Source organism: Pygocentrus nattereri, chromosome 13 (assembly GCF_015220715.1).
Source record: "Pygocentrus nattereri isolate fPygNat1 chromosome 13, fPygNat1.pri, whole genome shotgun sequence".
NCBI lineage: Eukaryota > Metazoa > Chordata > Actinopteri > Characiformes > Serrasalmidae > Pygocentrus > Pygocentrus nattereri.
The window spans coordinates 118,385-145,824 of record NC_051223.1 but is presented as its reverse complement, the minus strand read 5'-3'; the positions used below and the strand labels follow the sequence as shown (position 1 = coordinate 145,824).

Here is a 27,440-nt window from a genome sequence, read left to right as displayed (position 1 = left end):
ACCAGAGTTCTGCGTTTCTAGGCCATTATTTATGTCAAATGTATTAAATTATGGTGCAAAAACGACACTACATGCTGTGTTATAAACCCTGTGTATCGCTACGCCCCCGTGTTGTGCAGTGATTCTTTCTGTAAGGTCTAAATTTGAGAACTGTTTCAATATTACTTGCCTGTTGTGCCCTCATCATTCTCCAACGAGGGGATGAAATAAAGCCCGGTTACAGAGAATATCAGGTGTTAACCAGATGATGAGAGCCTCTTAATAGCAATTATCCTTGACCAACTGCTGAATTCCTCATCTGGTTGCATTTTATAGGCAAGAATTTCTTCAATATTAGAAGTATTAGAAGTATAATATAGAACCTTTTTACGTCCACTAAACTTTTAAAAAGCTCACCCAGTGCAATGCCATAAGCTTCTTTAATAATAACTGAGTGAATGTGTTTTAATTTTTATCACTGTTTTATCCAACAGTTACATCCTCTATCCAGCTCTTCTAGATATCCTAGATATTGTCGTTAGTGCTGGGCAATATGGCCTCATATCAATATTACGATTAATTGAATATTTTACATTAATTCATCGAGAAGGACCGCCATGGCCAAAGAGAAAAAGCAGTTTTTGTGTATGTCAATAACCTCAGGGGTTGACAGGGTCTATTTTGCAAGCTTGTTTTTATTTAGTTGACACCTTCAAGCTCTTATCCGTCCCTTGAATACGTGCACATTACACGTCTGTAAATAAGGGCTGGAGCTTAAAGCGTCCCGACTTCAAAGCGTCTGTTGTTTACTGTCTTTCCTGGGAAGCACGGTCAGTGATCTGAGCTCGGCACTGGTGCACATCTCATCAGAGTAGAGGGGAATGGGCTTTTGCTATGCATGTAGTCGCGCTTGAAAGACCTGAACGTTTTTGGTGTTACTCATGAACTCTAGAGCATGGGTGGGTGATTTGATATCATTATTGTGATAATTTGTCATATTAAGTCACAGTGTGCCTTTTTTTGACTGCTGTGGCTACTGTAAGTACTTAAACTGCATGTTTTATTATAAAGAGTATATTTAGGCCTGTTTCATTGAATTTTGTGCAGTACAGTATGTAAAATGTTAACTCATTATATTTATATTATATTATTATATTTTTTATATTTTTGCTGGGGCTTTTATTTACTGTTCTAATTTATCAAATGAAATGTTAATATACTGTGTTGTGAAATGTCTTGCCTTATGATAGTTTTATCAAATTGCCCACCCCTATTTTAGAGGGAATTAGGGGGCTTATTTTGTTAAGTCTGAGTAGTGTGTATATATTCAGAGCTCTGTAGAATAAACGTATTTTAAACTCTATTATTGGATCTTGACCTGAAAATCTGAAAACCTGAGCATCTTCACACCCCATCATTAGTGGCATAATTAGTTATGATGGCATCATTAGTTGTCGGGCTTATTGGCCCAACTCTGATTAAGACTCTGATTAAGACTGTAGTGTGTACCAGAAAAGGCCGTCATGATCATGAAATTTTAGCTGATGATCGTCATAAATAATTTGCTTGATAATCTTGTCTCTTCTTATTCGTTGTTTGCTAGTATTTAAATACAAGCTTAAAGTGGCCACCTTACTTGCTAGCTATGTTTACTTGGTTAACGCTGGCAAGGCTTCATATTGCTTGTTTGAAAGTCTAAGCCAAAAACGCTTCTGCCAGGATGCGTACTAAAATATTATAATTAACTAACAAATAAACTCCCCAGTGCTGGCCTTTAACAGGTTAAAGCATCAAGTTAGCAGTTACATCTTGTTTTCGTATGTATGATAATATCTTAATGAAACGTTTAGGTTTTTTTCTTTTTTTGGTGTGGGGGGGTTATAATTTATTATTATTATTATTATTATTATTATTATTATTATTATTATTATTATTATTATTATTATTATACATTTATTTGCATAAACTCACCATGCTCAATTCACATTTTATTTGTTGTAATAATTTGCTCCAATAATTACGGTCATCTCAAATAATTGAAATTAGGCAGCTATGTAATAATTGTCAGACCTAATACTACGTGAGCCTTTTAATGGTGAAACACTATTGACGTTGCACTTCAGCTCACGACCAGGCCTAATTCATGTTCACAATACCAGCCCTTATAGTCTATTAATAAGGTGTGTGTGTGTGTGTGTGTGTGTGTGTGTGTGTGTGTGTCTTAGCTCCAGCTACTCTTCATCTGCACTGGATTACGAGAGGGAGCACAAACTTGCTCCCGTGTTCGACTCGCCCAGGATGTCCCGACGCAGCCTACGGCTGAACTCCAGCACCTCTCACTACCGTGATGACAGTCTGCTGGACTCCTCCCACAGCTGCAGCATCTCCTACAGCACTGGAGGCTCTGTTCACAAGGAGAACAAGTGAGCTGGATTTATTTCTGAAAAGACTCTGCCTGCAGGACCAGAAACCTAGACTGGTTTTGTCCCTGTAGGTTCGGTTCTCTTTTCTTTTTATTAAAGCAGTGGTTTGGCTGAAAAATTAAATGAATAAAAAAATGTATTCTTATGCCAAGCTGGTTATAAAGATCTGTTTTGAGTCTTAAGTTTGCTTCTTTAGCTTTGCATAGGAGCTGCGAGCCTAATGTAGACACGAAACAACATGCTTTACACAGAAACAAATGCTTTACTCGAACCCTCCTGTGTGTGTGTGTGTGTGTGTGTGTGTCTCACTTCTTCAGATGTGTCTAATTGAGATCAGGTGCTGCACCTGTGCTGTAGCTAAAACAGTAGTAATTTTGCCCATACTTTTTATGCAGAGAGCAGTTTATTTGGTTTGATTTACTCTCTCATTGAATCTCTCTGTTCCTTTCAGGACATTAAAGAGCAGGAGGTCCCGTAGCACCACATCTGGTTCAGGTTCTCTGCTTCAGACTCCAGTGAAGAACCAGTCTAACTCTGTGCTGCAGGCGCACAACAGCAGCCTGCACAGCTTTGCTGCCAGCGATGCCTCACTCCTGTCCTCCCTGCTGGACGAATCATGCATACAGGAACGCACTCTCATTGACAGCGTCTGGGGTCAGTGCATCAGACTGGACTATCTGCAGTTATATCCACCATATATCATGGTCTCCCATGATAAGCAACTGAATGAATATTGTTTTCCCTTTTTGTTTTTTAATTAGGATTGGATGAGGATGGAGATCTCAAAGGTATGTCCTCTCTCAAACGGATATGGTACATAATACTTGATGGCTTTTTTTCCATCATATATTCTGAATGTGTACAAAAATGGACTGACATTTACTGGAAGAATGTCATGTTCATGATTGTACCCGATAGAGGTTGTGGCTTCTTTTTCATTCACTGAAATATGCTCCCTGTTTATAATACCCGGAACTATTTATGATTACAGATATTTCACTACAGTTCTGTTTTCTTGGAATACATATATAAATGTTACCTGGGGAACTATTTACACAGACAACAGGACTAGTTTAAAAATGACCAGGTAATTTTGTTTTGACCAAAAATGCATACTTTTACAAGTATGAATACTATTAAATTTTATCATTTACTATCAGTTTCTTGGGTGCAGATGCAGTCACGAGGGGTACGAGGCTTTTTAATTATGTTTTCTGTTTAAAAAGTTGGCAGTAGGTTGAATAGACATACAATTAAATGTCTTGGAAGCAGGTCATTCAAAACAAGCTTGGTTTCCATAAATACAGTATGCAGTGGGGAGTGAATAGTATGTTGTGAAACTTTGAGTATGCACACACTGTTGATTTCAATAAAGTGGGGAAAAATTGACTTTACATCCCTTTTTAAGGACCATGTTACATTTACAGTGTTTATACTTTGGGGTATAGAAGTGCACCCCTGCACTGTGTGTGTGCGCGCGTGTGTGCGCGTCTGTGTGCGCGTCTGTGTGCGCGTCTGTGCGCGCGTCTGTGTGCGCGCGTGTGTGTGTGTGCGCGTGTGCGCGTGTGTTTGTTTTTTTCCCTGACCGTGTAGATAAATGCATTTGCTCAGATATGAATCTGTTTGTGCCTGACCAGTTTGGTTTGACACTGTTCTTTCAGATCGGACTCTAAGAACTGACCGCAGTTTCACCTCTGTGAATAACAGTGATATGAGCACAACTCAGACTCAGACGTTCACCGTGACCAGTGGTTATATCTGCAAAGATTGCACTGCTGGCAGCTCTGATAATCGAGATGCTCTGCCCACCTACTCTTCCTCCAAACCCTGCTCTTCCTCTTCCTGCTCCTACTCCTCCTCCACCTCCGCTCTGCACAATGATGCCAGAGATGGAGCGTCCTCTCCCTACACTACAGTTTACAGCAGGGAGAAGAGCCGTCGACACCGATCCGGTGAGAACTCCTTCTGTGTAACTTGCAGAATAGTGCTTTCACCAAGCCCTAGCACTTGGTTAATGTGGTTTGACAGTTAAAAAGTTTTATATTTGGTGAAAGCAGCTCAGTGCATGAAGCCCTGTAGAGTTAAATGTTGCCCAGTGGGTTTCCATTCTTATCCTGAAAGATCCCTGTCCTGGATATATTGATGTTCTTCCTGCTTCATCTCAGCTGAGGGGTATTTCATAATGCTGGATTTTCCTCAAAGCTGCATGCATTAAAAACAAAACTGTTTGTCCAGAAAAAAATCTCTTGCCTCCGATTACAGCTTCCAAACCTTTGGCTGACTTGGAAATTATTATTTATTTAGGTATTCTTTAATTAACTTAAATATTTTGCTATTCATTCAAAGCTTTTAATTGAAAGCGCCAAAAAATAAAAATGGAAATAAAAGGGTAATTTTACCAGCCATGACACTGTGCAGTGTAGAAATACGAATGATATAATAATAATAATAATAATAATAATAATAATAATAATACATTCTTTAATAGTGGTAGATATAGGAGCAAGTGCTTAATTCAGATTTTTTTCCCTCTGATTTTTTTTTTTGTCAACTCAAATCCATCATTAACGCAGACAAAACCTCTATTTTGAAATTGCCCGCATGTGCACATCCTGTTTAATAACGTCATGCGATTTGAACCTTGTGTGTCATGAAGAACAAACTAGCCAAACGAGTCTTCATCATGGACGTAATTTTCTACTCTCGGCTGATCTTTATTAGAGCTAGACAAAGGTGAACCAGGTCCAGTGCATAGCTTTTAACTGTTTACTGGCTCTAACTTCAGGTCCAGCCTTGCTGTCTTGGTAACACTGAATGGCAAATTCCACTCCGATTCTGAAGGATGCATGTAATGTGTATTTGATCTAGGTCCACATTTGAAATAGCGAAGCACCGATACCACTTTTCCCTTCTGATACTGAAACCTAATCTTTCAGCGTCGGCTGATAACGTGACTCGCATAAGCCCCGATATTTATACAGTGAACATTTAAAAATATTTTATTTCAGTAAAACCTGTCCTGCATCACAAGAAAACATACTCTGCGTTTACTTGTTGGATTGTATTTATTAGATGCTTAAGAAAATACTATTAAAAAAAATAGTTAAGTATCTGTAGTATCTATTTAGTATTTGCTATTTTATATAATTAGACATAAAAACCATGTTTTGCATAAATGCAAAATATCTTTATTCTGCAGAACAGTTAAAAACAGCTGAACAGTTTATAGAGAAATCTGTGGTGTTTACACATCGGCACAGAGCTGAATGTTTCCCATCCAAACATCTTAAGTCATTTGTCTCATGGGTACGTCCTGTTCACTTGGCTGCGTCTGTGAGTTCAGTAAATATCAGTCATTCATGCTGTGATTAGCGACTAACCGACAGAGGCGCAGTGCAGACGGAGCTGTAGCTACAGTCCCAGCTTGCGGGCGGCTGTGCTAAAGGTGAAATCGAGGCTAAATGCTATCATTCCACCAATAGTCCAGTGGTTCCTTCAGCTCTCGCAGTAACATTAGCTCAGTCAGTGGCCGCACAGCGGGAGGCGAGTGATAACTAAAGGAATTAGCTCAGCCGTTCAGGTAAGCAGCTCTAGAAGTGTGTTTTTCTCACCAAATGCTGCTCATCATGCTGATCATTTTTGCTGTTGTGTGTAAGTTTGCACTGCTGATGTTACGTTCTGTCTACAGGAGCACACAAGCATCAGAAATTGCTTCGTGGCATCAGCCGTGTACATCGGTATCCCCATTGCGTCAGTGCCAGTATCATCATAGATACTTATACAGTATTTGGTAGCAGGGCAATGCTAATTTGAAAGTGGCTCATATCTAATTTGAAAAGATCAGATTGTATGTGCAGCTCTGAAATAATCAGAACCTACATCTATCATCTGAGTTTTTATGTGTAATGTTGATAATGGTAAAATATTGGTAAATCTGAGGGGGTAAAAGTTATTTTTAGGTATTATTTTTGCATTTTTAATGTCTTATGTGTACCCCTCTGCAATTAAAGCACTGTTCTCAGACGTCTGGTTCCTGTCACCACTACTGTGAACAGTTCTTACTCTCTAGATTGTTGGGTTTCACATTAAACCACTCAAAGACTGTTTACATCTTATCGATTTAATTATGCAGAAATCAGTGGAATTGTCCTTGAACAACAACAAACTGTATTTGGCCAGTCCAAAATACTTTATTATAGTAAGATAAATGTATGAAGTTGTTTAAAAAGACTTCTTTTAAAGATGTTATGTAAACATTATGTGGCAGGGATTATACACCACAAGGCAACTCGCAATGAATCCTTTCCAATTCTTCAACAATGTATATATCAATCCATTTTATTTTCCCTAAAAATTCAAGTCTTATGTTATGTTTGTGTTGTTAAGCCATTGTGGATCATGTGCAGCTCCTTGTGTTTTAAAGGAGTCTGGTTTATCTTTAGGTCTGCTGCGACTGGTCTTTGAGGCCTGCCTGCATTGCAGCAGGAAAGCTGCTGCCTCTGTAGTTTTGGTGTTTGCCCTGCTAATGCAGAACATTCTGCCGAAGACTGATCAACAGGGCAAAGGTACTATCTTTTTACCTGCCGCCTTGCTGTGTTTTACCCTTACACTCTTTCACTCTGGTGCAATTAATGATTTATTTTGCAATGGTGACCTGCGACCTTCCACTGAAACGTATTTGATACCTGATGGTGCTTCTGACCATCTGCATTCTTTCTCTCTCACTAGGAAAACAGGGTGACCTAAGAATTGTGCTTACGCTGTATAGGACCTAAATAACAACTGATCATCAGTAGCGTTACTGTAATGTCATAAAACTTAAATGGGCAAAGTCACTTTTGGCGTTTTTTTTTTTTTTTTTTTTTTTTTTTTTTTTTTCTTTTTTTCATGGTCTTCTATTGCAAAAAGAAGCAATGACGCCGTTGGTCTCTGGTCCTAGTAATCTCCATGACGATGTGATGTGCACAGTCTGTCCACTCTAATTCACTGGCCGATCCCCCTCCCCAGTAGTTTTTGAAGACTATGTTTTCAATATGGAGTATAGCTGTGTTTACAGTTGAAGACTTGATAGAGGTGGAAGCTAAAACATTGATTTCTGAAGCTTCAATAAAACAAAACAAGGAGAGAAATGATGGAGATTTTAACATTTTTAACATTATTTTGAGGACAGGGTTTTTTTTCTTCAGCTGTCTACATATCGCTGAATGCTTGTAAACAGACATGACTGTTATCAACCTCGATTAAATAGTTTAGTGTTGAGAGAACTTGAATATTCTAAGACAAGAAAATTCCTAAAGAAAGAAGATAATTTGTGAAAAATCTTAATCTTGTCAGATCTGAACTTGGACAGGACGTTTCTGTAATCGTATTGATCGCTGAGATATAGCTGCACACTTGATGCGAATTCGGTCTTTGTCAGCACAGTAGGCTGAGGTTCACACTGCATGCAGATCAACCAGAGAAGAGAGCACTCTTTCACCGCCAACATCAGCGCTTTCTTCATACGTTTATTGAGACTCTCTGCACTCTTATGCTCCTGGCACCAGCAGTTTTTATGATGAAAATGCCTGTCGTGTTGTTGGTTATTTGTATCTGTGTACTAACCTTCATCTCTCTACAGCCATGTTGTGGTCAGTGACCGACTGGTGTGCGAGTTTGTGCAAGAAGGTGGCCAGCTCCTCAGCAGCAGCCCTCACACTACTGACTCGGTCTGCTGGGCTAAGGGCAGCCAACAGTGTCAATGCCAATGGAGGTACTAGTGGTGGCTTGAATACTGCTGTAAGGGGTTCAACTGGTGTTAAAAAAAAAGATATATGTCTTTAAATTGAGTTTAAAAAATATGATTAAGAACAAGGTCTTTTAATTTAATGCATTCTACTTATCTTACCTTAAAATGTAACCTGAAAGCAGTTAAATAACATACTGTAATTATACTGTAAGCTCTTACAGTAGCTAGGTTTCCATCTGTGCATTTTATGCAAACTTGGGCACAACAAATAATAGAAACAGTAAATATCAAATAAAATCACCACATTCACCAAACTGCTTGTGTGCTCACTTGAGGTAGATTTTTTTATTTTTTTTTTCCTCTTGGAAGGAAATGCCATAAACTGATGGAAATGCATTTAGCACATTAAATATTCTGGCTATGGTTGCAAAACATGACAAATTAGCAAATACTAGTCAACTATTAAGATGCATCAAATGTATTTTTATCATCAACGGAACAAAGCATTAAAGTGATATTAAGTGTTTAATGGATAAAGTGCTTGTAGCCGATTAGTGAAAATTCTAGTGATGCTTCATAAAGTGAAACAAAACAGCAACAAGAGGTTTAAAGATTTCTTAGTAGAAGCTGTTTTCAAAACACTGTCAGAACAAAACCATTTTCTCCATTTTTGTTGCTTTTCAGTTTTTGATATAATTAAAAAATTTTGCCCTTTGCATTGTGTGTACATTTTGTTATTAACACACCAAAAGAAATGGCCTTGTTCTGATTCCTTTGACTTGCAGTAAAATTTTCTTTTTTCTTTCTTTCTTCTGTAAAGTTCTCATTTTGGAGAAACAAGGATTTGTTCAAACAGTGAAATGTTTTACAGATGCAAAACTAAATTGCATCACTACATTATTTCATTATATGTTGTTATCTGAACTTAATTTGAAGGCTGGATAGAAACCTGACTACAATGGCGATTTTAAAGCACGTGATCACTTCCACTTAAAGAGGAATCCCACCATTTTTTTTATCTTTAAGACGTCATTTAGACTGATTTAACATGAAATGCTCTGTTTAGAGATCCTTCACTCAGATTTATTTACAGTAGTGGTCATAGGAGCCAGACATCTGAAGAATTTAAAGCCTCTTAAAGCTTTCTCACAGAAAGTAATTACATGAAATGATTATGAATATGCTTTTTAATGAATGAGAATTTGTCTGTTTTCAGATAAGCTCATTACATAAAATGCATTTTTGTTAAATGCATTAATGGTGGACTGGTACTATTTGATGTACCACTCCACCATTAATGCATTTAACAAAAATACTGTCCAAACAATTGTTTAAAGAAATGTTTTCCATTGTTTACCATTCATCAAAATTCAGACCCAAGTACGCTGGAGTTTTTGGCTAGTAAAGTAAATGGCTATATTTGTGCTGTAGACATTGTGACCACTAGTTCCCATCACCACCACTGTGAAGAAATCACAGGAGCAGAAGCTTTAATATTGACTAATTCTGTTGAGCGAACATTGTTTGGGCCTTGGTTACTGCCTCCCTACTTGTTTTTGTTTCACAAAATGCAGATTGATGAGGTTTCTTACACGCGACTAGGTGCAGAATCAACATTGTGTTCTACATTTGTATTTCTAAGAGTCCGAGTCATCTGTTGTGTTCTTTCCTGGCTAAAGTGTCTCCTGTTTTTCATCTGACTGCACTGAAACTGGTCTTCCCACTTGAGGTGTTGGTGTTTGTGGTTTCTGGGGTTTTTCTGACTGTGGTGTGAACCCACATCACTCTCAGAACCTGCTGTGTCACATCCTCTGTTTCCTATTAACCTCACACATTCAGCAGAGCACTTCAGATCTGCCCTCTCTTCTGCAGTTTTTTTGCTTATCTGCTATTCTTTCACTGTGTCCACCACAATTTAACCCTTTCTGCTGCAGCGCTTTGTGGTGTTCTTGCTGAGCTTGACGTATTACACATAACCAAATGGACTCCTCTCCTGTGGGAATTACCTTGGTTACATGCAAATTCTGCCCTTCCCTGTCCACTTCTGCACACCCTGAGCCCTGATCAGATGGATAAGAGGAAGGCAAGCAGAGTGATTTGAGATCTTGTGTTGTCCTGTTTTTCTGCAGGTCACGCTGGTTACTGTGGGACCATGAATGTAAATGAACTGGTGACTCAGAAGGAACATCAGAATCTCAGTGGCCCTCTCTGTAAGTACACCTCTGTACTATAAGAACCTTGCCGTGCAGTGTACTTGGCACAGATATCAGCGATGAGAATCTCTTGCCATGCAGCAGTTTGCTTTTGTATTAAGTGTCCACACATGAAATTTCACATGACCAGTCCAGATCCAGTTCAGTTGTTTGCTGCGATTCAGAATTATTCTTCAATATATTTAATGCACAAATGTTACGTAAGGAACTGCTCTCACTTTAATATAGACAATTGAAATATAAAAGAACTAAATGAGCATACTATATTTAATGCTAATCAATTGTAAAGTTTGCATTGTGAAATCAGTGGATTAAATTGCATTTTACCCCACTAATACGTGTGTGTGTGTGTGTGTGTGTGTGTGTGTGTGTGTGTGTGTGTGTGTGTGTGTGTGTGTGTGTGTATTGGCTTTAGAGGTTAAACAGAGATTATCCATACTATACTGAAAATTATTCTAGAAACTTATGAAGAATTTTTATTGGATTGCATAATTATGAAGCATAAAAAGCATAATTATTTAGTCACTAATCTTAATGTGTCAAACAACCATTAACTTTTCATTGTTGGTGTTAATCTGTCTGTCAGATGTTGACCTGTTTATCAGGTGTTAATCATATTCTTACACACAGCAAACAAAACTAACATTGTTCCCTGAGACTGGACCACAGCCTTCAGTCAGGGGGACTGAGCATTTGTTCACAGCTGCTCTATTCAATCCATTCATGTGGCAGATCAGTTTTAGATGCATTTCAGAATCACAATCCTTTATTGATCCCAGAGGGAATTTGCAGTTATTACAGTTGCAATCATTTATGTATAAGAATAAACACTAATAATTTGCAATACGTACATGAGATTTAAGTTCTTATGAATACAGTAAAGTGGCAGTGACTGATAATAGATTAAACATCTTGTATAAAGCAGATCAAGTTGTTGTTGTTGTTGTTGTTGTTGTTGTTGTTGACGACGTGAACAGTATTATTAGGTATTGAGTATTGCACAGATGAACCACACACTGAGGGAGGGGACATACTGTGGTGCTCTGTGGTCATTTTGGTAGAGTGAGTCTTGCACTGAATGAGCTCCTGTCTCATCACCGTGTCGTAGAGTGGGTGGGAGCCACTGTCCATAATGGCCTGCAGCTTTGACAGCGTCCTCCTCTCCGACACGGCCGTCAGCGAGTCCAGCTCCACACCCGCAGCATCACCGGCCTTGTGGATCAGTCTGTTGAGTCTCAGCCTGCTTCCCCAGCATGCAACAGCATAGAGGACAGCACTCGCCACCACAGACTCGTAGAAGATCCTGAGCGTAGTCCGGCAGATGTTGAAGGACCTCAGGCGTCTCAGAAAATAGAGACGACCTTGACCCTTCCTGTAGAGGGTGTCAGTGTTCTTAGCCCAGTCCAGTTTATTGTCAATATACACACCCAGATATTTGTAATCATCCACAGTGTCCACACTGACCCCGCAGATGGACACAGGGGTCACCGATGCCTTGTCCCTCCTCAGGTCCACCACCAGTTCCTTTGGCTTTGTCACGTTGAGCTGCAGGTGGTTCTGCTCACACCATGCGACAAAGTCCTTCACCGTCGCCCTGGACTCATCCTAATCACCCCTGCTGATACATCCATCTATTGCAGAGTCATCAGAAAACTTCTGAAGGTGGCAAGTCTCTGTGCAGTAGCTGGAGTCCATGGTGTAGAGGGTGAAGAGGAAGGGAGAGGGGACAGTTCCTTGTGGAACTCCAGTGTTGCTGACCACTCTGTCCGACACACAGTGGTGCAGGTGTACATACTGTGGTCTGTCAGTCAGGTAGTCAAAAGTCCAGGACACAAGGGGGGCATCTACCTGCATCACTGTGAGCTTATCGCCCAGAAGACCAGGCCAGACGGTGTTAAATGCACTGGAGAAGTCAAAAAACATGACCCTCACAGAGCTGGCTGGCTTATCCAGGTGAGCATAAACTCGGGTGAGCAGGTAGATGATGGCGTCTTCAACTCCCAGGCGGGGCTGATGGGCAAACTGGAGGGGGGTCCAGAAAAGGCTGGACTATGGGTCGGAGCTGATCCAAGATGTGTGAGATGGACTGTGACAGGAGGGGGACAGGCTATCAGGAGGGGGGGGGTGGTGAGTGGAATGGGCTGCTGAGGACCGGCAGCAGAGGAGTCAGGATTGGGGAGGACAGAGCCTGCAGTGTCAAATCTATTGAACAGATTTAACTTGTTGACCCCGTCCACACTGCCCTCTACTCCTCTGTTGTTGGTGGACCTGAAGCTGGTGATGGCCCTCATTCCACTCCAAACCTCCCTCATGTTGTTCTGCTAGAGTTTCCACTCCAGCTTACTCCTATATTTGTTCTTTGCCTCCATCATAGCGGTCCTCAGTTCCCTCTGGATCGTTCTCACATCCGCTCTGTCTGCAGCTCTGAAGGTCCTCTTCTTGTTGAGGAGAGCTTTGATGTCCTTTGTTACCCACGGCTTGTTGTTTGGTCCTGGTTGGTACAGTGTAGAGCACACAGAAGTTAATGTAGTCCACGCTGGGCAATCTTTAGCCTCAAAGCAATCCTGCAGTGCCTCGTAAGTCTCCTCAGACCATCTGCTTGCTGTCCGCGTGGTCACAGGCTGACTCTTCACCAGTGGCACGTAACAAGGACTGAGAAATTTGTTTCTGAACTAATGATTTGTTTTTTTTTTTTTTTTTCTTTCATCTTGTTTTGTATTGTTTGATCTACAAATGGGTCATTCTCATGAAACAGCCTCAACACATGATTAGAGACTCGCCAGTTGAAAATAATGTTTTCTTTGTAAACCCTAAGAAAAAAAATCCTTGATGGTTGCTTTGGGGTAATGAGCTAAAATCACCAACTACTGTGTAATTTTTAAAAATATGTAGGTGCTAGTAATTAGCTAATTAATTAGTAATTAAGGGTAAAATTCATTATTTACGGATTTATCTGCATTTGGGTGGAGTATTTTCCACTCGGAATGCTATTATATCCTACACCCAGGTGTGGATTGCAGGGCTCTGCTTGTTCTGAGTAGCTTACTTAATGTTGTTTGACGTCTGTCGTGTCCATGGCTTTTGCTAACATTGCCAAAGATCACATGGGCTAAATACAAAGAATTAAACCTGCAGGGGTTTTTCTCTTTGTCGTTCCTTCCCCAAAGGAAATGCTAGTTTCTTTAGTCTGTGTATTTAGTGTGATGTTTGATGTGGTGTCAGACTTGCTTGCTCAAAGATCTGCTCCATTTCCACTTGGGAAAACTTATCATAGCTATGTTCTTTGCAAAACATGCAACATTCATTTATTTTTATTTTTTCTTCATATTCCTCACCATCTGAACAAAGTCTTGAGAATTTTGTGGTTTTTTTAATTTTATTTTAAAATGTTACTAAAATCTGTTTAAAATCAATTAAATCATTTAGCTTTCTTTTGAATTATTAATCAGCTGTCACTATTTAGAAAAAGCATTAGGTTTTATTTTTTTTAGTTGGGCTAAATGAGAGTAACTCAAGTAAAAATGTTGTTGTAGGAGTAGTTGATGTTGTTGTTTATTGTTATTATTGTTATTATTATTATTATTAATAACAATAACAACCAACAACATTATTATTATTATTATTATTATTATTATTATTATTATTATTATTATTATTATTATTAGTTTATTTTCCACATTTTCTGTTTGCTCACTCTTGAATCCAACAGGTGACGACTGCAAAGGGAAGCAGAATCTGAAGACCTGCACGGTCTACACATGGCGGTCTAGGGCCCAGCAGCTCTTAGGGGTTCTGTGGTTCCTTTTCGTTTTCACAGGTTGTGCTCTCTACACATGATGAGTAATGATGGCTCAAGACTTACTGAATGCATTGCATTTACATTAATTGATCTTTACATTAATACATGTGATTGCTACAAAGTTGCATGTTTATTGGTTGCAATCCGTAAAGATAATGTTTTACTCTGCTTTCCCCATTGGTGGTGTCCAGGCAGCGGTCTGCTGAAGGCAGAGCAGAGGCTTCTTTCAGCAGGCTACTTTGTCACGCGGAAGATCCTGTCTTTTCTGTATTTGGCTGCAGTGTCTCCAGGTCATTGTAATGTGATTTTTAGGCTTTTTGAAAAAGCTCTGCATGATATGTGATGTCCAGCAACACGTATTCTCATCTTTGTATTTCAGTCTTACCCTCCCCAACAGCTCTCTGTCTCTTTAAAGGGAATTCCACCAAATTACTTCCAAGATTTCTGCATAATTCATTAGTTTGATGTGAAATGGTTTGTCACTCGTCACAAGCATAGCCATTTTATTTGCTGTTCCACAAGACCGTGTGTCCAAGTTATTATGTGTAGTGTTTTTTATGGTAATTCTGAAAACATTTTCTTCTTTAGGGGCAGTTTTGCATTACAACATCCTGCATGCGTCTCTCCAGCATGAGTGGATTTTAAAAATACATTTTAGCTAAAATGTGTTGGGCATCAGGTTCTGTATTCATAACCATAATTACTTTCTTTTGAGGTAATTTTTAGAAGCATTTGAAGCTTTAGACATCTGGTTCCTATTAATTGCCTCTGTGAATATTTCAAATTCGGTACAAATTCATTTCTTTAGGACAGCGAATTTCACATCAAAGGATTTAATAATGTACACATTTTGAAAAAACCCTGGTGTGGCAAAATGTGTGCAATTTTTGAGACACATGTGTGACTTTATGCATTCAGTTTGCACAGTGCTAACTGGTGGCTATAACCTTCAATTATTTGTTAGTTACATTATCCTTGTAGCTCCAGTGCAAATCTACAAAAGCAAGCATCAGAGCCCAAGCACACCTTAACCATTGTATTTGGAGTAAAACTATCATTTTAAAATGTCTCCTTGTTTGTTGCAGCTATTTCTCTGTACGCTTTATAATGTGCATTCTTTGTCAAAAATCCAAATTATTCCTAGTCATGACAAGTTTATGCTGTTGGCCACCCCTGAGAATGTTTCAGGCTGGGTTGGCTTGACTTGGCAGAGGGCCCACATCTGACTAATGAGATTTATTCCAGCTAACCCGGTTCCTAGAAAGGGGGTGTTGCTTTTTAGTTGCTTAGATAAAGCCACAACCAGGGAATATAGAACAAGGGTGGTATCCCTGGCACTAATGGACTGAGATGTTTTCTTGCCTCAAAATATTTTGACAAACAGTCGGTGCTTTTGAAGAAATGCATTTAAAAGCTATAAATGGATCATTTAAATCGAATCTTCAACTCCTGTTAGTGGCTTTAACTATAATTTGGTTAAAAGTGGTTTGAATGTTTTCGGCAGCATGTTCTTTCCTCACACAGAAGTTGCAGACTCAGGGAAAATCTTAGCTGTTGTAGCTGATTTGGTGGTGCTCTTCTCCCCTCAGTTTGTGTGGTTGAGTGGGTGTGTTTGCATGACTAACATAGTAAAGCAGTTGCAGCTTCCTACTTTTCCCTCAGCTGATTACTCACCCTAATCTCTGTGGCTGCAGTCCCTTTACCTCACTAGGCCATTATCTAATCCACTCTAAGGCCCAATTTGTGTGTGTGTGTGTGTGTGTGTGTGTGTGTATAAAGGCAAGGCAGCTTCGGGGGCATTCTGGTGGCTAGGAACAGCATGGTACCAGTTGGTCACACTCATGTCTCTACTGAACGTCTTTTTCTTGACACGGTGAGTTAATAGAAGGTATGGTAAGGATGCGCTTGCTGCCCAGCTTACACAAAAGATTTATAAAGCACTGGATCCAATAAGATGAGCGTCCAGCCTTATCCACAAGGGATGGTGTGGCTGCAAGCATTTATTCCAAACACCTGATTCTAATTGATTAAGCTCGGTCCTTAACAGCTGATCATTTGTGCTCCTGCTTTGTTGGAATGAAAATCTGCAGCCACACCAGCTGTTGGCAGATTAGATTAGTGATTTCTGCAGTACAGTCACAAATCTAGAGGAAAGAAAGCACACTGTAAAGAATGTGCCTGTGTTAGGGTTCGATCATTGAAAAGGGAAATTTACTAATTCATCAAAGTTTGCATATACCTCTGCCATTTATTTTATAAGCCAAAATTACTGTGATAATGTCTGTCATTGGGCGGCACGGTATCAGGCAAACATAGGAGGCCTTTAGAGACGTTGAACACTTCACAAGGCTGGTTCAGACCACCTAGAATGACTTGGTTAACCATCTTAACCATTTAATTTTTCAGAAATGTCGAACATTTTAAGCCAGTTAAGCAAGCTAATTATGTTTTCCCACTTCTTCTTGCTTCTATTTAAGTTCAAATAGGCATGCATTTTCAGGATTATTCTTAAGTGAGTTTTTCTGCATCACAGGTTTTTCCCTTGTGTATCTTCTCTTCCAGGTGTCTGCCCATACTGCGGAAAATTCTCCTGATTCTTCTTCTTTTTCTGCTGCTCCTCGGTAGGCCTCGTACTTGCTGCTGATAAAAGCTCTCCCTTTGATATTTGTGAAAGTCTGTCCTGACTTGTTCTCTTTTGTGTAGCTCTTTGGTACTGGGGTCTTTCCAGCTTGTGGGCCATTTTGCCTGTAGCAAACAAGACGATGAGAGCGACCAACTCTTTGCTTAGCTTCCCCTCAGCACAGACACCCATGGATAAAGGCAGCGAGAGTCAACCTGGCAGTGGGCCGTCATACACACACCATGAGGTACATAAATAACACATTTATGTTAGCTTCCGGGTGTGGAAAATATGGTCAAAAAAGTTTCACGATTATTTACCCTTGTTGGGGGGAGGGGGGGGGGCACTCTCTACCTAGCCAAGATATCAGATCATGCTCCCAAGTTGAGAAGGTACAGGCTAACGCAAGCTTCCTCTGAGGCACGTTGTTTGAGCATTTTGCGTGCTCTGCATCATTTCTCTTAAGTTAAACAGAACCAGGCATTTTCTTGGACTGCCAGGACCATCTGAATTCAGACTTGTGGTCTCCCAACTTTAAGTTAAGCTTTAGATTAGCTGTGCTGTGTGGGAGCTCTGTTGAACTCTGATTAAATTAAACATGCATTGTACTCAACTGTATAATGACGTAATTTATCATGATAATGATAAGATTTCGTCATATCGCCCACCTCTGCCCTGTAGAAATTTCAAACAGCATAGAGTAAAACGGCCTCTCTGCTTTCAGCAGGACATGACCTTGGCAGCTGCGGCATACTCTGAGAGGCTGACCCAAATAGAGCAGAGTCTGACGCAGCTGTGGGAGCGGGTGGTGGCATCTGGCAGCAGGCAGGAGCAGCGGCATGAGGAAGTGCTCAGCCTCTACACTTCTATAAGAGATCAGCTGCACACACACACAGACAGAGAGAGCATGGGCCAGTGGGTAAGCACACTAATGGAGCAGAGAGTCAGCCTGCTGAGAAAACAGCTGGAGAAGGAGAAGCAGCAGTCGCAGCAGGTGAGGGGGCACAGGAAGTGATGCAGTATTCAAGACAGTAAAGCTGGAGAGTGACTGACTGACTGACTGCAGAGCTCTCTCTCCCCCCCCAACCCCGACCCCCGCCCCCCTTCTCTGATTTTGTTTCCCTCCAGCATCAGGAAGAGTTTGAACAAGAGAGTCAAACTCAGAAGTCCCGGTTAGCCGAGGTTGAGACTCTTCTTAAGAACTTAGCACTTAAAACGGAGGTACTGCAGTGCACTTGCATTTGCCTTACTGTTGTTTATGCACCTTCAGCGTGTACACTAGGGGTAGGCATATTTGCTGTTTGCATTTAGATGAATACCATTTGAATTATCCTTGTAAGAAAATATTTTATTATAAATAATAATCAGAAACCTCCTGAAAAATACAGAAGGTGTAATACTCATTGCATTTAGATGCACCAATATGGAATTTCTTGGACAATATGATAATTGACAATTAACAATCCATATTGTGGCCAATACAGATATCATAAACTCATGTTATGTATGAAGTAATTAAATTTTTTTAAAGTTAGAAGTTGGTATTTTACATTTATTTTCTTAGCTACAGCTATTTACAACAGTAAATGCTCAAAAATAAGAATTTCTAGTAATAAAGAGACACACAGAATTAACTAATCAACTAAAAATGTTGGCTATAAAAATCTTATATATGCTGCTAAAGGTTGCACACTAAAGGAACGCTCTATAGAGGACTGAACATACGTGGGGGGGATGTTTACGGGAATAGCCCCTGCAAGGTAATTTGTTTGGGTAAACGGGCTAATAGACTTAGCTGAACACTGCATATGTGTACCTGCTTCTAACTGTCCTTTTTTTTTTAAATGCGACATGCTTAATTTATTTTCTGAATTTGAAGGAATTACAGAGAAGACAAGATTCTGAGGTGCCGTCCTCGGTCAGGTCAGTCAGTCGGTACAGTTTACAGTTTAAAGTGTGTGGGTTTTGCATCTGTAGTAAATGTTAATAGTACAGAAAAGCTTCTGTTCACCACCTGAACATGTTTCTCCTCAGTGGGGACGTGGAGGATGCCTCCCGTTTGACTCTACTGGCAGAGGTACGCAGGCTGGAGGAGACATTGGAAAGCATCAGGACTGACCTGCAGGGGGTGATGGGTTGTAAGGGCAGATGTGAACAGCTGGACTCCCTCCATGACACAGTGAGTAAAATACTTGTTGCTATTAAAACCACCTGCTTGCTTTACCATATAGTTTAACTTTGTTTTAGCATTTAAATGGATCTTTCTGTGCGGTCTAGCAGCAGTGATCAACAATACACCTTTTTCTTTACACTACTCTTGAAACTGAAGTTAAGAATTGCTTGTCATTATAATATTTTTTCGATAATTACTGAAATATTGGCCGCTTTAGATAGAAGGCGTTCAGGGTGTTTAACATCATTCTTAATCTTATTCATCTGTGTCATTTTCATGCAGCTGCCATATTGGCTCTTCTGCTGCGCCTCAGTGAGGGCACGGATGGGGAGTTAAAAGTGACTACCAATACTGAAAGAAACAAAAATAATTGGTCTTGATTCGTAGATGGTTCCAATTAATTAATGGTTTAGAGGCGTAAACACACATACTGATTTTAAAATACTTTTAAAGGACTCTCCATGCTACACTCATCTAACTTTTTACATCTCTATGGATTCGAAGATTTGATAAAAACCTTAATGTAGTCTTTACAGACTCATTTGTTGTATTTAGTACAGACTATGTCCCAGAGCTCTGCGAAAGCCTGAATATTATTAAATGTAGCTATAGATGCTGCAGCTGTAGCGCTGGATTGACTCTTTGTATGGATTTAAAAGAGGAGAAAAAAAAAACTGAGCTGATAAAAGAATGTGGAATTGGCTATTAATAAAATATTAGTGTTACTTTATTATCCAACATTAGGTCTGAACTGTGTGGACAGACTGTAGGATGGCGATTGTGTTGAGTAGTTTGACCAGTTTACACAGCTTTTAGACAGTTGGGGTTAGAGAGATTATTGATATCACTACTTAAACATTCTCATGTCAGTTGGCTTATACAGCAAAACAGTAAACATTTCACTTCTGTATTCTGACAGCTGTTTACACATTAATTTGTAAAAAACACAGGGATGTGCGCAGATATTGGAGTACTTGGATAACCGTTCCAGGTGCCGTTGTTCAAATATTGAAAGCACTGTATTGTCAGTATGTGTGTATGCCCATGTTTGTGCTGCATCATGTAAAGAAAATATACATGCCAACAGTTCAGTTAAAAAGCTGTGAAGTTTAATAAGCTGAAAAAATGAGTTTTGCTTGTGTCCAAATAAGAGATTTCTCTGTTCTCGGTTTCCCCTTTTTTGCAGCCTGAAATTGCTTGACATCATATTATAATTATTTTATACTCAAGTCTGCAATAGAACGGGTTTTGTATAATTGAAAACAGGTGTTCTAGGAGTATTTATCTTTTTTTTTTTTTGTTACATTGGTAAAAATTTGAGTTTAGGCAGAAAAAGCCATCTTAATGGACACCAGCACCAGTTACTGAAGGGCTCTCAGCACTGGTGGAATGGTCATTTCTACTGTTTTTCACCTTCTACTGTGCAGGTGTCTGAGCAGGTCAGGCTAGAGCTGCGGTCACTGCTGTATGGCCGCGAGCAGCCAGAGGGAGCAGAGCTGCCAGATTCTGTGCTGCAGTGGCTGTCTACTCGGTTTGTGAGCAACTCAGACCTGCAGGCCTCACTTATTTCCTTGGAGAGGAGCATTCTGCATAATGTGTCCATTCAGCTAGAGCAGATGCAACAGAAGCCCTCTGCAGAGACGGTCACTTCGGCTGTCCGAAAAACCACTGACGAAGCAGGCTTATCTGAAGAGGTAAAAGAAGTTGAAGAAAGTAAAGATACTAATATTCCATTGTCTCCTAATAACTATTGAGCACTCACAATTTTTTTTTTTTCTTGCCAGAATGTGCAGCTTATTGTAAAGAATGCACTGAAGCTCTATTCCCAGGACCGCATTGGCCTTGTGGATTATGCTCTGGAGTCTGGAGGTACAAGAGGCACATATAGGATTGTTTGAAAGCATCCCTGTCTGGGCAAAGTATATTTGATTTTGGTGAATTATCATTGGTGAATGATGGTCTTTCACTGATGTCCATCATGGTTGCCTCATGTTTTTAGGTGTGTATGAAATCAGTGCATTTCTGGCTGTGTGTCGTTTGGTAAGGGATCATGGATAAATTGTGGACATTTGTAATGTTCTGGGACAGAAATCTGTAGCAGAAGTGTTTTTTTGGCCATCAGAACAACCCACAGCACAGAAAGCAGGAACCGTATTTGTTGTCGTGCCATTGCTCCTCTTCAAAGGGCACGCATCATGAAAACCTCCCTTTTTTGAAGTAAAATATAAACATTGTCCAAGTTTCAGAATGTAATCTGCACTACCTAATACATGGAAAATATGCTGCAAAAATACCTCATTTTGAATCTGTGATGTCACAAGACACAGTTAGTTTACATCTCAAATCAAATCAAATCACATCTGACCGCCTCTTCAGCCTGCAGCAGTTTAGCTCTGTCCATTCATGCTGACCTTTTAGGAAGTGTTTCCACTCCCAGTGCTTTTTAAAGGAGGCGCAATACAGGACAGCCAATCGGAACAGAGCTCATTTGTCTTCTGTCACTCTTAAAGGCACAGTAACAAAACCGTCTGTTTAATTCTGAGGGATATGGAGAAGATGGAAAATGGGAATGTAAAAATGATTTGACCACTTTTGGTCTGTAAAACCACACACATGTTTTAAGTGGACAGTGGATAATGGGTTCCATAAAGGAGAATTTCAGATTTTCCAAGAAAAATGTGTTGATGTGAAATAGTTCTTTATTACGGTGGTGGTGATTGTAGGACTGCAACTAACGCTTGTTTTGGTATTCGACTGATGTCTAATCTCTCTTAGCAAGCACAGACCATGTTTTCTGATGGGTAAACTAACAAACATTACGATACTAACATTAGCCCTGATTCACGCGTGGCATGAGTGACGCGCAGCGCGAGCGCGACAGCTGGAACACTCTGGCCTTTCGTTCATACAGCGTTTGTGCTGCAGAGCAGCGACAAAGATTTACAGACATTCCTGTTTCCAGACAGATAAATGGTCAAAATGGTCAAACGCCGGGTCTATTCGCTAAACCCCGTTTTGCTTCAGTGCGGCGGATCTGCAGCTTTGCACGCGCCTGTGTGAAAAATGAAAATCAACACTTCACACGTTGCTCCCACCACACAGACACAGTATGGGTGAAGTCATGTGACATTGTGACATCACGACTCCAGGGTGCTTGGGTTTCAGATGCTCATACGTCACCTTAGCTATTCACTATCAAAATGACGACCTGTGAAACTTCATAATATCTTCTGAATTTTTATATGTTGGTAATAATAAAATGGTGGCAAAAGTTTTATTTGAAGACTTTTGCCTCACAGCACCCAACATGGTACCTTTCTGCAGTGAACCAATTTTAAAAAATAGAATTTGGTCTAAAAGCTTATTCGGCGCTGTTTTAAACCAGTGTCTTAGGCATCAAGAGACATATTTCTAATTGTCTCATGTAAGAACTTGTGTGAGGTAGATTTTGAGATGGATGGATGGTTTAATGGCCAATCCCAGTTAGGGGCGCAATGATTATTCGACTTGGTCGACTAAAATCGACAACCAAATTATTTGGCAACCATTTTAGTAGTCGATTAGTTGGTGGCGTGATTACGCGTCTTTCTCACACTCACTAGGAACGTTTTGACGTTACCGCTTACTGGAGACTTCCAACAGCGCGATGGCGGCCTCAAGAACAAAATCTTCAACAGTGTGGAGCTAAACTTGGGATAAAAGGTTGTCAGTTGTGCTGTTTGAAAACCGACCTTAACTGGCAAGAGAGCACATCCTCAGTGGTGGAGCATCTGAAGAGGAAACCCGTTGGCTCACAAGCGAGGGGAACCAAACATTCGCAGAGAACCTAAAACTGTTTGGAGACACTCCTCGCCTGGTGATGGCACAACTTCTGTAGTTCACACACTACACTGAGTGTAGTTCTGATGGTATATGTGCTATACTAGTCAGCTAGTTTGGGATGCTGCGTTCAGTTTACGGAGGAAGTTCCCTGTAAACGCACAAGGTAGCTGGACAAAGGGCTACTGCTGAATTTCAATTTTACAAAATCATTCAAATTTCTCTGTCCAAGTTTGACACAAACATTCGCCACTTCCCATCTGCTCCATCAGAGGGGAGCGAGACTCGCAGGACAGGAGCTGATTTTCCTCCCTTTCAATCAAGACCAGTGCTTGTAGGATTTAGTTTCAGCAGAGTTTAGACAGACAGCAGAACGCACAGAACATTTAAAAATGGAACACTTAAACTTAGACTTAAACTTTTTTGTAATTACTTGGTTAAAAAGGAAAATGATAGTTTTGTGTTTTATTGCTGCTACATTGCACATGGTTATAAATTTTGACACAAATACATTGGAGTTTCGTTCCTTTTATCTTTTGTGTTAGCAGGAAAGTTCATTAAAACAGCGATTGGTGTTCCTCTTCGTTGTCTTCATTGTTTGTTAGCAGATGCACAAAACAACCTCAAGCAAAATGTAAAAGCTAATAGCTACAGAAGTTATTTGGTAGTGTAGTGATTCGTTTAAAATGAAGAATCGTTTAATCGTTTCAGTAATCCATAGATTATCAATTTGGTCGTTCGTTGCAGCGCTAATCCCAGTCCAGGCATGTGTTCAAATTGATAAGGTCCTCATGTGCTGGGTCAGGACATCTAAATGTGCAGTTCACAGGGGTCCCCATGACTAGGACTAGGAACCCCTGCAGTAAAAGCCTCGGACATCTGGTTTGCATCACTGCTGCTGTAAACTATTCTGAATCGGTCACTTTCTCTAGAATGGCGCGTTCACATAAAATCATTCTGAATGACTTTTCAAAATTTCTGGATAAGTAAACCATCACAATTTAAATTCTGTATCTGTAAATATCAGGGAACCAAAACAAGAGAAATGCATACATGAAATTCTTAATAGAAACTTTTTTGAAACATTTTTTGTTTAATTATGTAAAGCTTTTTATCACATTGGCTATTTGCTGGAATTTTCACGCACCTTTTAAAAGTACATTTTCATTTCACTGCTTGCAAATTGCACAAGTCGGTGAAAATGTTATTTACAGGACATGAAAGTCTTCAGTTTGTAGTAACCTGGGTTTACTCATTCTTTTATCACTGTCTGTAGGTGGCAGTGTCTTGAGCACACGCTGTTCCGAGACGTACGAGACCAAGACTGCCCTGATGAGTCTGTTTGGTCTGCCACTCTGGTACTTCTCCCAGTCTCCTCGTGTAGTCATACAGGTATGCTAAATTTTAAATAAGGTTGCTGGAAACTTGCAATAACGTCCACACAGCCTCTTATAACATCTTCTTCTCTTTCTCTCATTAGCCGGATGTACATCCTGGTAACTGTTGGGCATTTAGAGGTTCTCATGGATATTTGGTGATCCGTCTGTCCATGAAGATCATCCCTACGGCTTTTTCTCTGGAGCACATCCCCAAAACCCTTTCCCCTACCGGCAACATCAGCAGTGCGCCACGCAATTTCACCGTCTATGTAAGACTTGCTATTGAATATGGATAGAAAATTCCACCATGGCTTATCTACTAGCTACGTTGTTGCTGTTTCAAAGGGTTGGTAATTTTGTTTTTGTTGAACGGTCTGAGCTGTAAAAATAAATAAATACATAAAGGTGGTGGAGGAGGTGGTGGAGGTGGGTGGTGGTGGAGGTGGTGGTGGTGGAGGTGAATCTGACGTTTTCAATTCCGTTTTTGGGCCACTTTCATAAGTGAAGGAAATCTGATGTAGTGATGCAGCGTGGGAATCCATGTGACTTGTACAACAACCCAACTCAGTCTTCATAATTTTGTGATGTCACCAAAATGCCTTTGCATTTGCTTTAGGCTTTGATTTAGTTTTGGAGGGCATGGAAGATTAAAATGCATGATGAAAACAAATAAATAAGCACAAATTTTCTTTGTTTTATTCTGTACATATTTTTCAGCATGGAGGTTTTAGTGTATATTCTCCTACTTGAAACTAACAGTTGACGTTTCATGTTAAGTATATTTCTCTCGAGGAATGACGGAGAACAGCTGTGTTTGTTCTCCACATTGTGTGGAGAGTTGATCTGCACATGTGGAGGAGGAGTTCAGGACTGAGCTTTTTAGACAAATGTCAGATATAGGAAACCTTTAGAAGATGAAGTGAACAAGCAAGCCAGAAAATTGGATTTGGATCACTTACCGGAGTGGTCATGGTCATTGTCATTGTCCATTCAGAAGCTTGTCATTTTTATTTCTTTTTGATGGCAGCAGCTTCCTGATATAGACCAACATTTGAGTGAAGGTGCTGTCCTCATAAACAGCAGCATGGGTAAAACGCTTCTCAATCTAATTGATGAGGTATTGAAATGTGACTGATTTTCTCTCTCTACTATGTAACTAAAGGGTCTGGATGATGAACAGCAGGAAGAGGGACAGGTTCTTGGGCGATACGTCTACCAGGAGGACGGAGAACCTCTTCAAACCTATCCAGTCAAGGTGAGGGAGATTTTGGGGGCTTGTATAGTTTGAATCAGGTGAAAGCCTGGTTATGCCTCTGTAATGTCTTCGAGAGATTATTTATGAATCATTTCTGTGTCTAATAATAATAATAATAATAATATTAATACAGATAATGTTCAGAAAACTCTACATTCTACGTACACCTGGACACAGAAATCTGTTTTGCATAAATGCTGCTTTTTCCTGTGTGACATGCAAATTCAAATCATCTAAGAACATGCCAGCACTTTTATTCCATGCAGTTATTCATTGTATGAGATTGGAAGGTTGGCTGGTGTGTTTTCGTTGAATTTGTACTTGACTTTCATCTTCAGATGATTAGAATGATTCTAATAATTTTGATTTCACAAATTATGCAAATAATGCTGTATTTCTATCAGCTCTGTGCAATATATATATATATATATATATATATATATATATATATATATATATATATATATATATATATATATATATATATATATAAAAACTACATTCCGTTTATTTATGTATTTCTTTGGCAAATTATCGGATTTTATTGAGTTGATGCCCCTCAGGTGAGTTTATAAACCCTTATGAGTTTGTTTGGAGGATTTTTTTTTTTTTCTTCTTCAAATTCAAGCAACCTCTGTGCTAAGGCATGATTTTCTTAAAACTTGCAGACTGGCTTTGTGTTCTGTTCAGTCTCTGTTCTGTACGGTTTGTAATATTTCACCCTTTTTAGGAAAACGGCACAAATGCCTACCAGATCATCGAACTCAGAGTGCTGAGTAACTGGGGTCACCCAGAGTACACTTGCCTCTATCGTTTCCGAGTGCATGGCAAACCGACACAGCAGTGATCATACCCTGAACTGGATCAAGACTTCAGAGGAGACACTGTGCCATCCATCCATCCATCCATCCATCTGTTCCAACCCTGGGGCGGAATAAACATGACTGCTTGCTAACCCTTTTTTTATATCTGCACTTTGTACTCCTTTGTCCCTCAAACAAGACAGTACATCTCTATCTTGGACTATGGTTATGCTCCTCTTCATTCTGCTGACGTGAGGCCCCTGGTGGCCAAACTTGGACTGGTCTGAATTGCACTCAAAACACCCACTAAGTCAAACCTAAATAAAATGAACTATAATGTATTTTAAACTACACCTTGTAAATGTTGTTAATAGTTTGTCTGCTTTAAGCATGGCTGATAATTTGCCTTCTGCCCTATTTCTGCGTAGCGTAATGAGTTTCAAGTGCTCAGCAAAACAAGGCTGTTTAATCACTATTTATTTTTTATGTATTTGAGTTGAAGAAAACTTTGTATTGTGTATTTTGTAAATACTTTTCAGATTATTTTACCAAGGGACCACAGGTTGGCTTTTGCAGCGAAGCTATATTTTGGTTGTGTGGAATGTTCAAATAAAGTCATTTTTTTACAAGGTTTGTCTGAAATGGATCAATTGAGGTGTACGTGTCTTGTCAGAAGCTGATGACCGTTAAACACGCAGCTACTGTTTTGACTACCTTTTAGGAATCTTCCCCTAGAGCAGTGGTTCCTAACCAGTGACCGTGTGTGTATAAACTGGTGTATATATATTCCAGCATTTTTCTGTGGGGACCAGCTGAGGTCATTCGTTTCACTTCCTGATTGGCTTCTTATACAGTGGTCAGCGGGAAGATGTGAGGCTGCACAGACACCTTGATGATAAATCTCCAGCGTGCAGTTCAAGTTACTGTATTGTGATCGTATGAAAGGGAACCTAAATCATCCTATCCGTGACATAATTACTACCTCTTATTATTATTATTATTATTATTATTATTATTATTATTATTATTGGCTTTGTGTTCAATACCTTGTACAATTGGAGAACAAAGCATAGCAAAAGGAAGACAAAGTGAAAACAGACTCAACTAAAAATGTAAGTAATGCATTATAAAATAATGATAATAGTAAGACGTGCCTTTATTTTTGGACTAAAGACAGCTTGAAATGAACGGACGTGAACAGAGAGCTTCTCTCAAATGGTCTTCAGCCTGGGCGGCTTCTTTCAGGAGG

General features: G+C 39.8%; 1 protein-coding gene across 11 annotated transcripts in view; it reads left to right on the top strand.

Moving 5' to 3' along the window:
• zgc:152977 (SUN domain-containing protein 1) overlaps window positions 1–26,824 on the top strand; it is a 38,803-nt gene extending 11,979 nt beyond the window's left edge. For 6 of the 11 annotated variants that reach the window (XM_017684227.2, XM_017684232.2, XM_017684231.2 and 3 more), the window contains 22 exons: window positions 2,205–2,402; window positions 2,854–3,056; window positions 3,164–3,190; window positions 4,064–4,354; window positions 6,845–6,967; window positions 8,023–8,154; window positions 10,260–10,340; window positions 14,053–14,160; window positions 14,334–14,432; window positions 15,922–16,015; window positions 16,705–16,763; window positions 16,846–17,009; window positions 17,487–17,756; window positions 17,891–17,983; window positions 18,642–18,685; window positions 18,797–18,941; window positions 20,363–20,629; window positions 20,720–20,804; window positions 24,031–24,146; window positions 24,235–24,402; window positions 25,296–25,388; window positions 26,119–26,824. In XM_017684227.2, the coding sequence (XP_017539716.2) occupies window positions 2,205–2,402; window positions 2,854–3,056; window positions 3,164–3,190; window positions 4,064–4,354; window positions 6,845–6,967; window positions 8,023–8,154; window positions 10,260–10,340; window positions 14,053–14,160; window positions 14,334–14,432; window positions 15,922–16,015; window positions 16,705–16,763; window positions 16,846–17,009; window positions 17,487–17,756; window positions 17,891–17,983; window positions 18,642–18,685; window positions 18,797–18,941; window positions 20,363–20,629; window positions 20,720–20,804; window positions 24,031–24,146; window positions 24,235–24,402; window positions 25,296–25,388; window positions 26,119–26,235 (2,977 nt within the window). In that variant the 3' untranslated portion in view covers window positions 26,236–26,824. The remainder of the gene's footprint in view (window positions 1–2,204; window positions 2,403–2,853; window positions 3,057–3,163; window positions 3,191–4,063; window positions 4,355–6,844; window positions 6,968–8,022; window positions 8,155–10,259; window positions 10,341–14,052; window positions 14,161–14,333; window positions 14,433–15,921; window positions 16,016–16,704; window positions 16,764–16,845; window positions 17,010–17,486; window positions 17,757–17,890; window positions 17,984–18,641; window positions 18,686–18,796; window positions 18,942–20,362; window positions 20,630–20,719; window positions 20,805–24,030; window positions 24,147–24,234; window positions 24,403–25,295; window positions 25,389–26,118) is intronic. The other 5 variants (XM_037544310.1, XM_037544311.1, XM_037544313.1 and 2 more) reach the window with 5 other exon arrangements.
• Window positions 26,825–27,440: the final 616 nt, after the last annotated feature.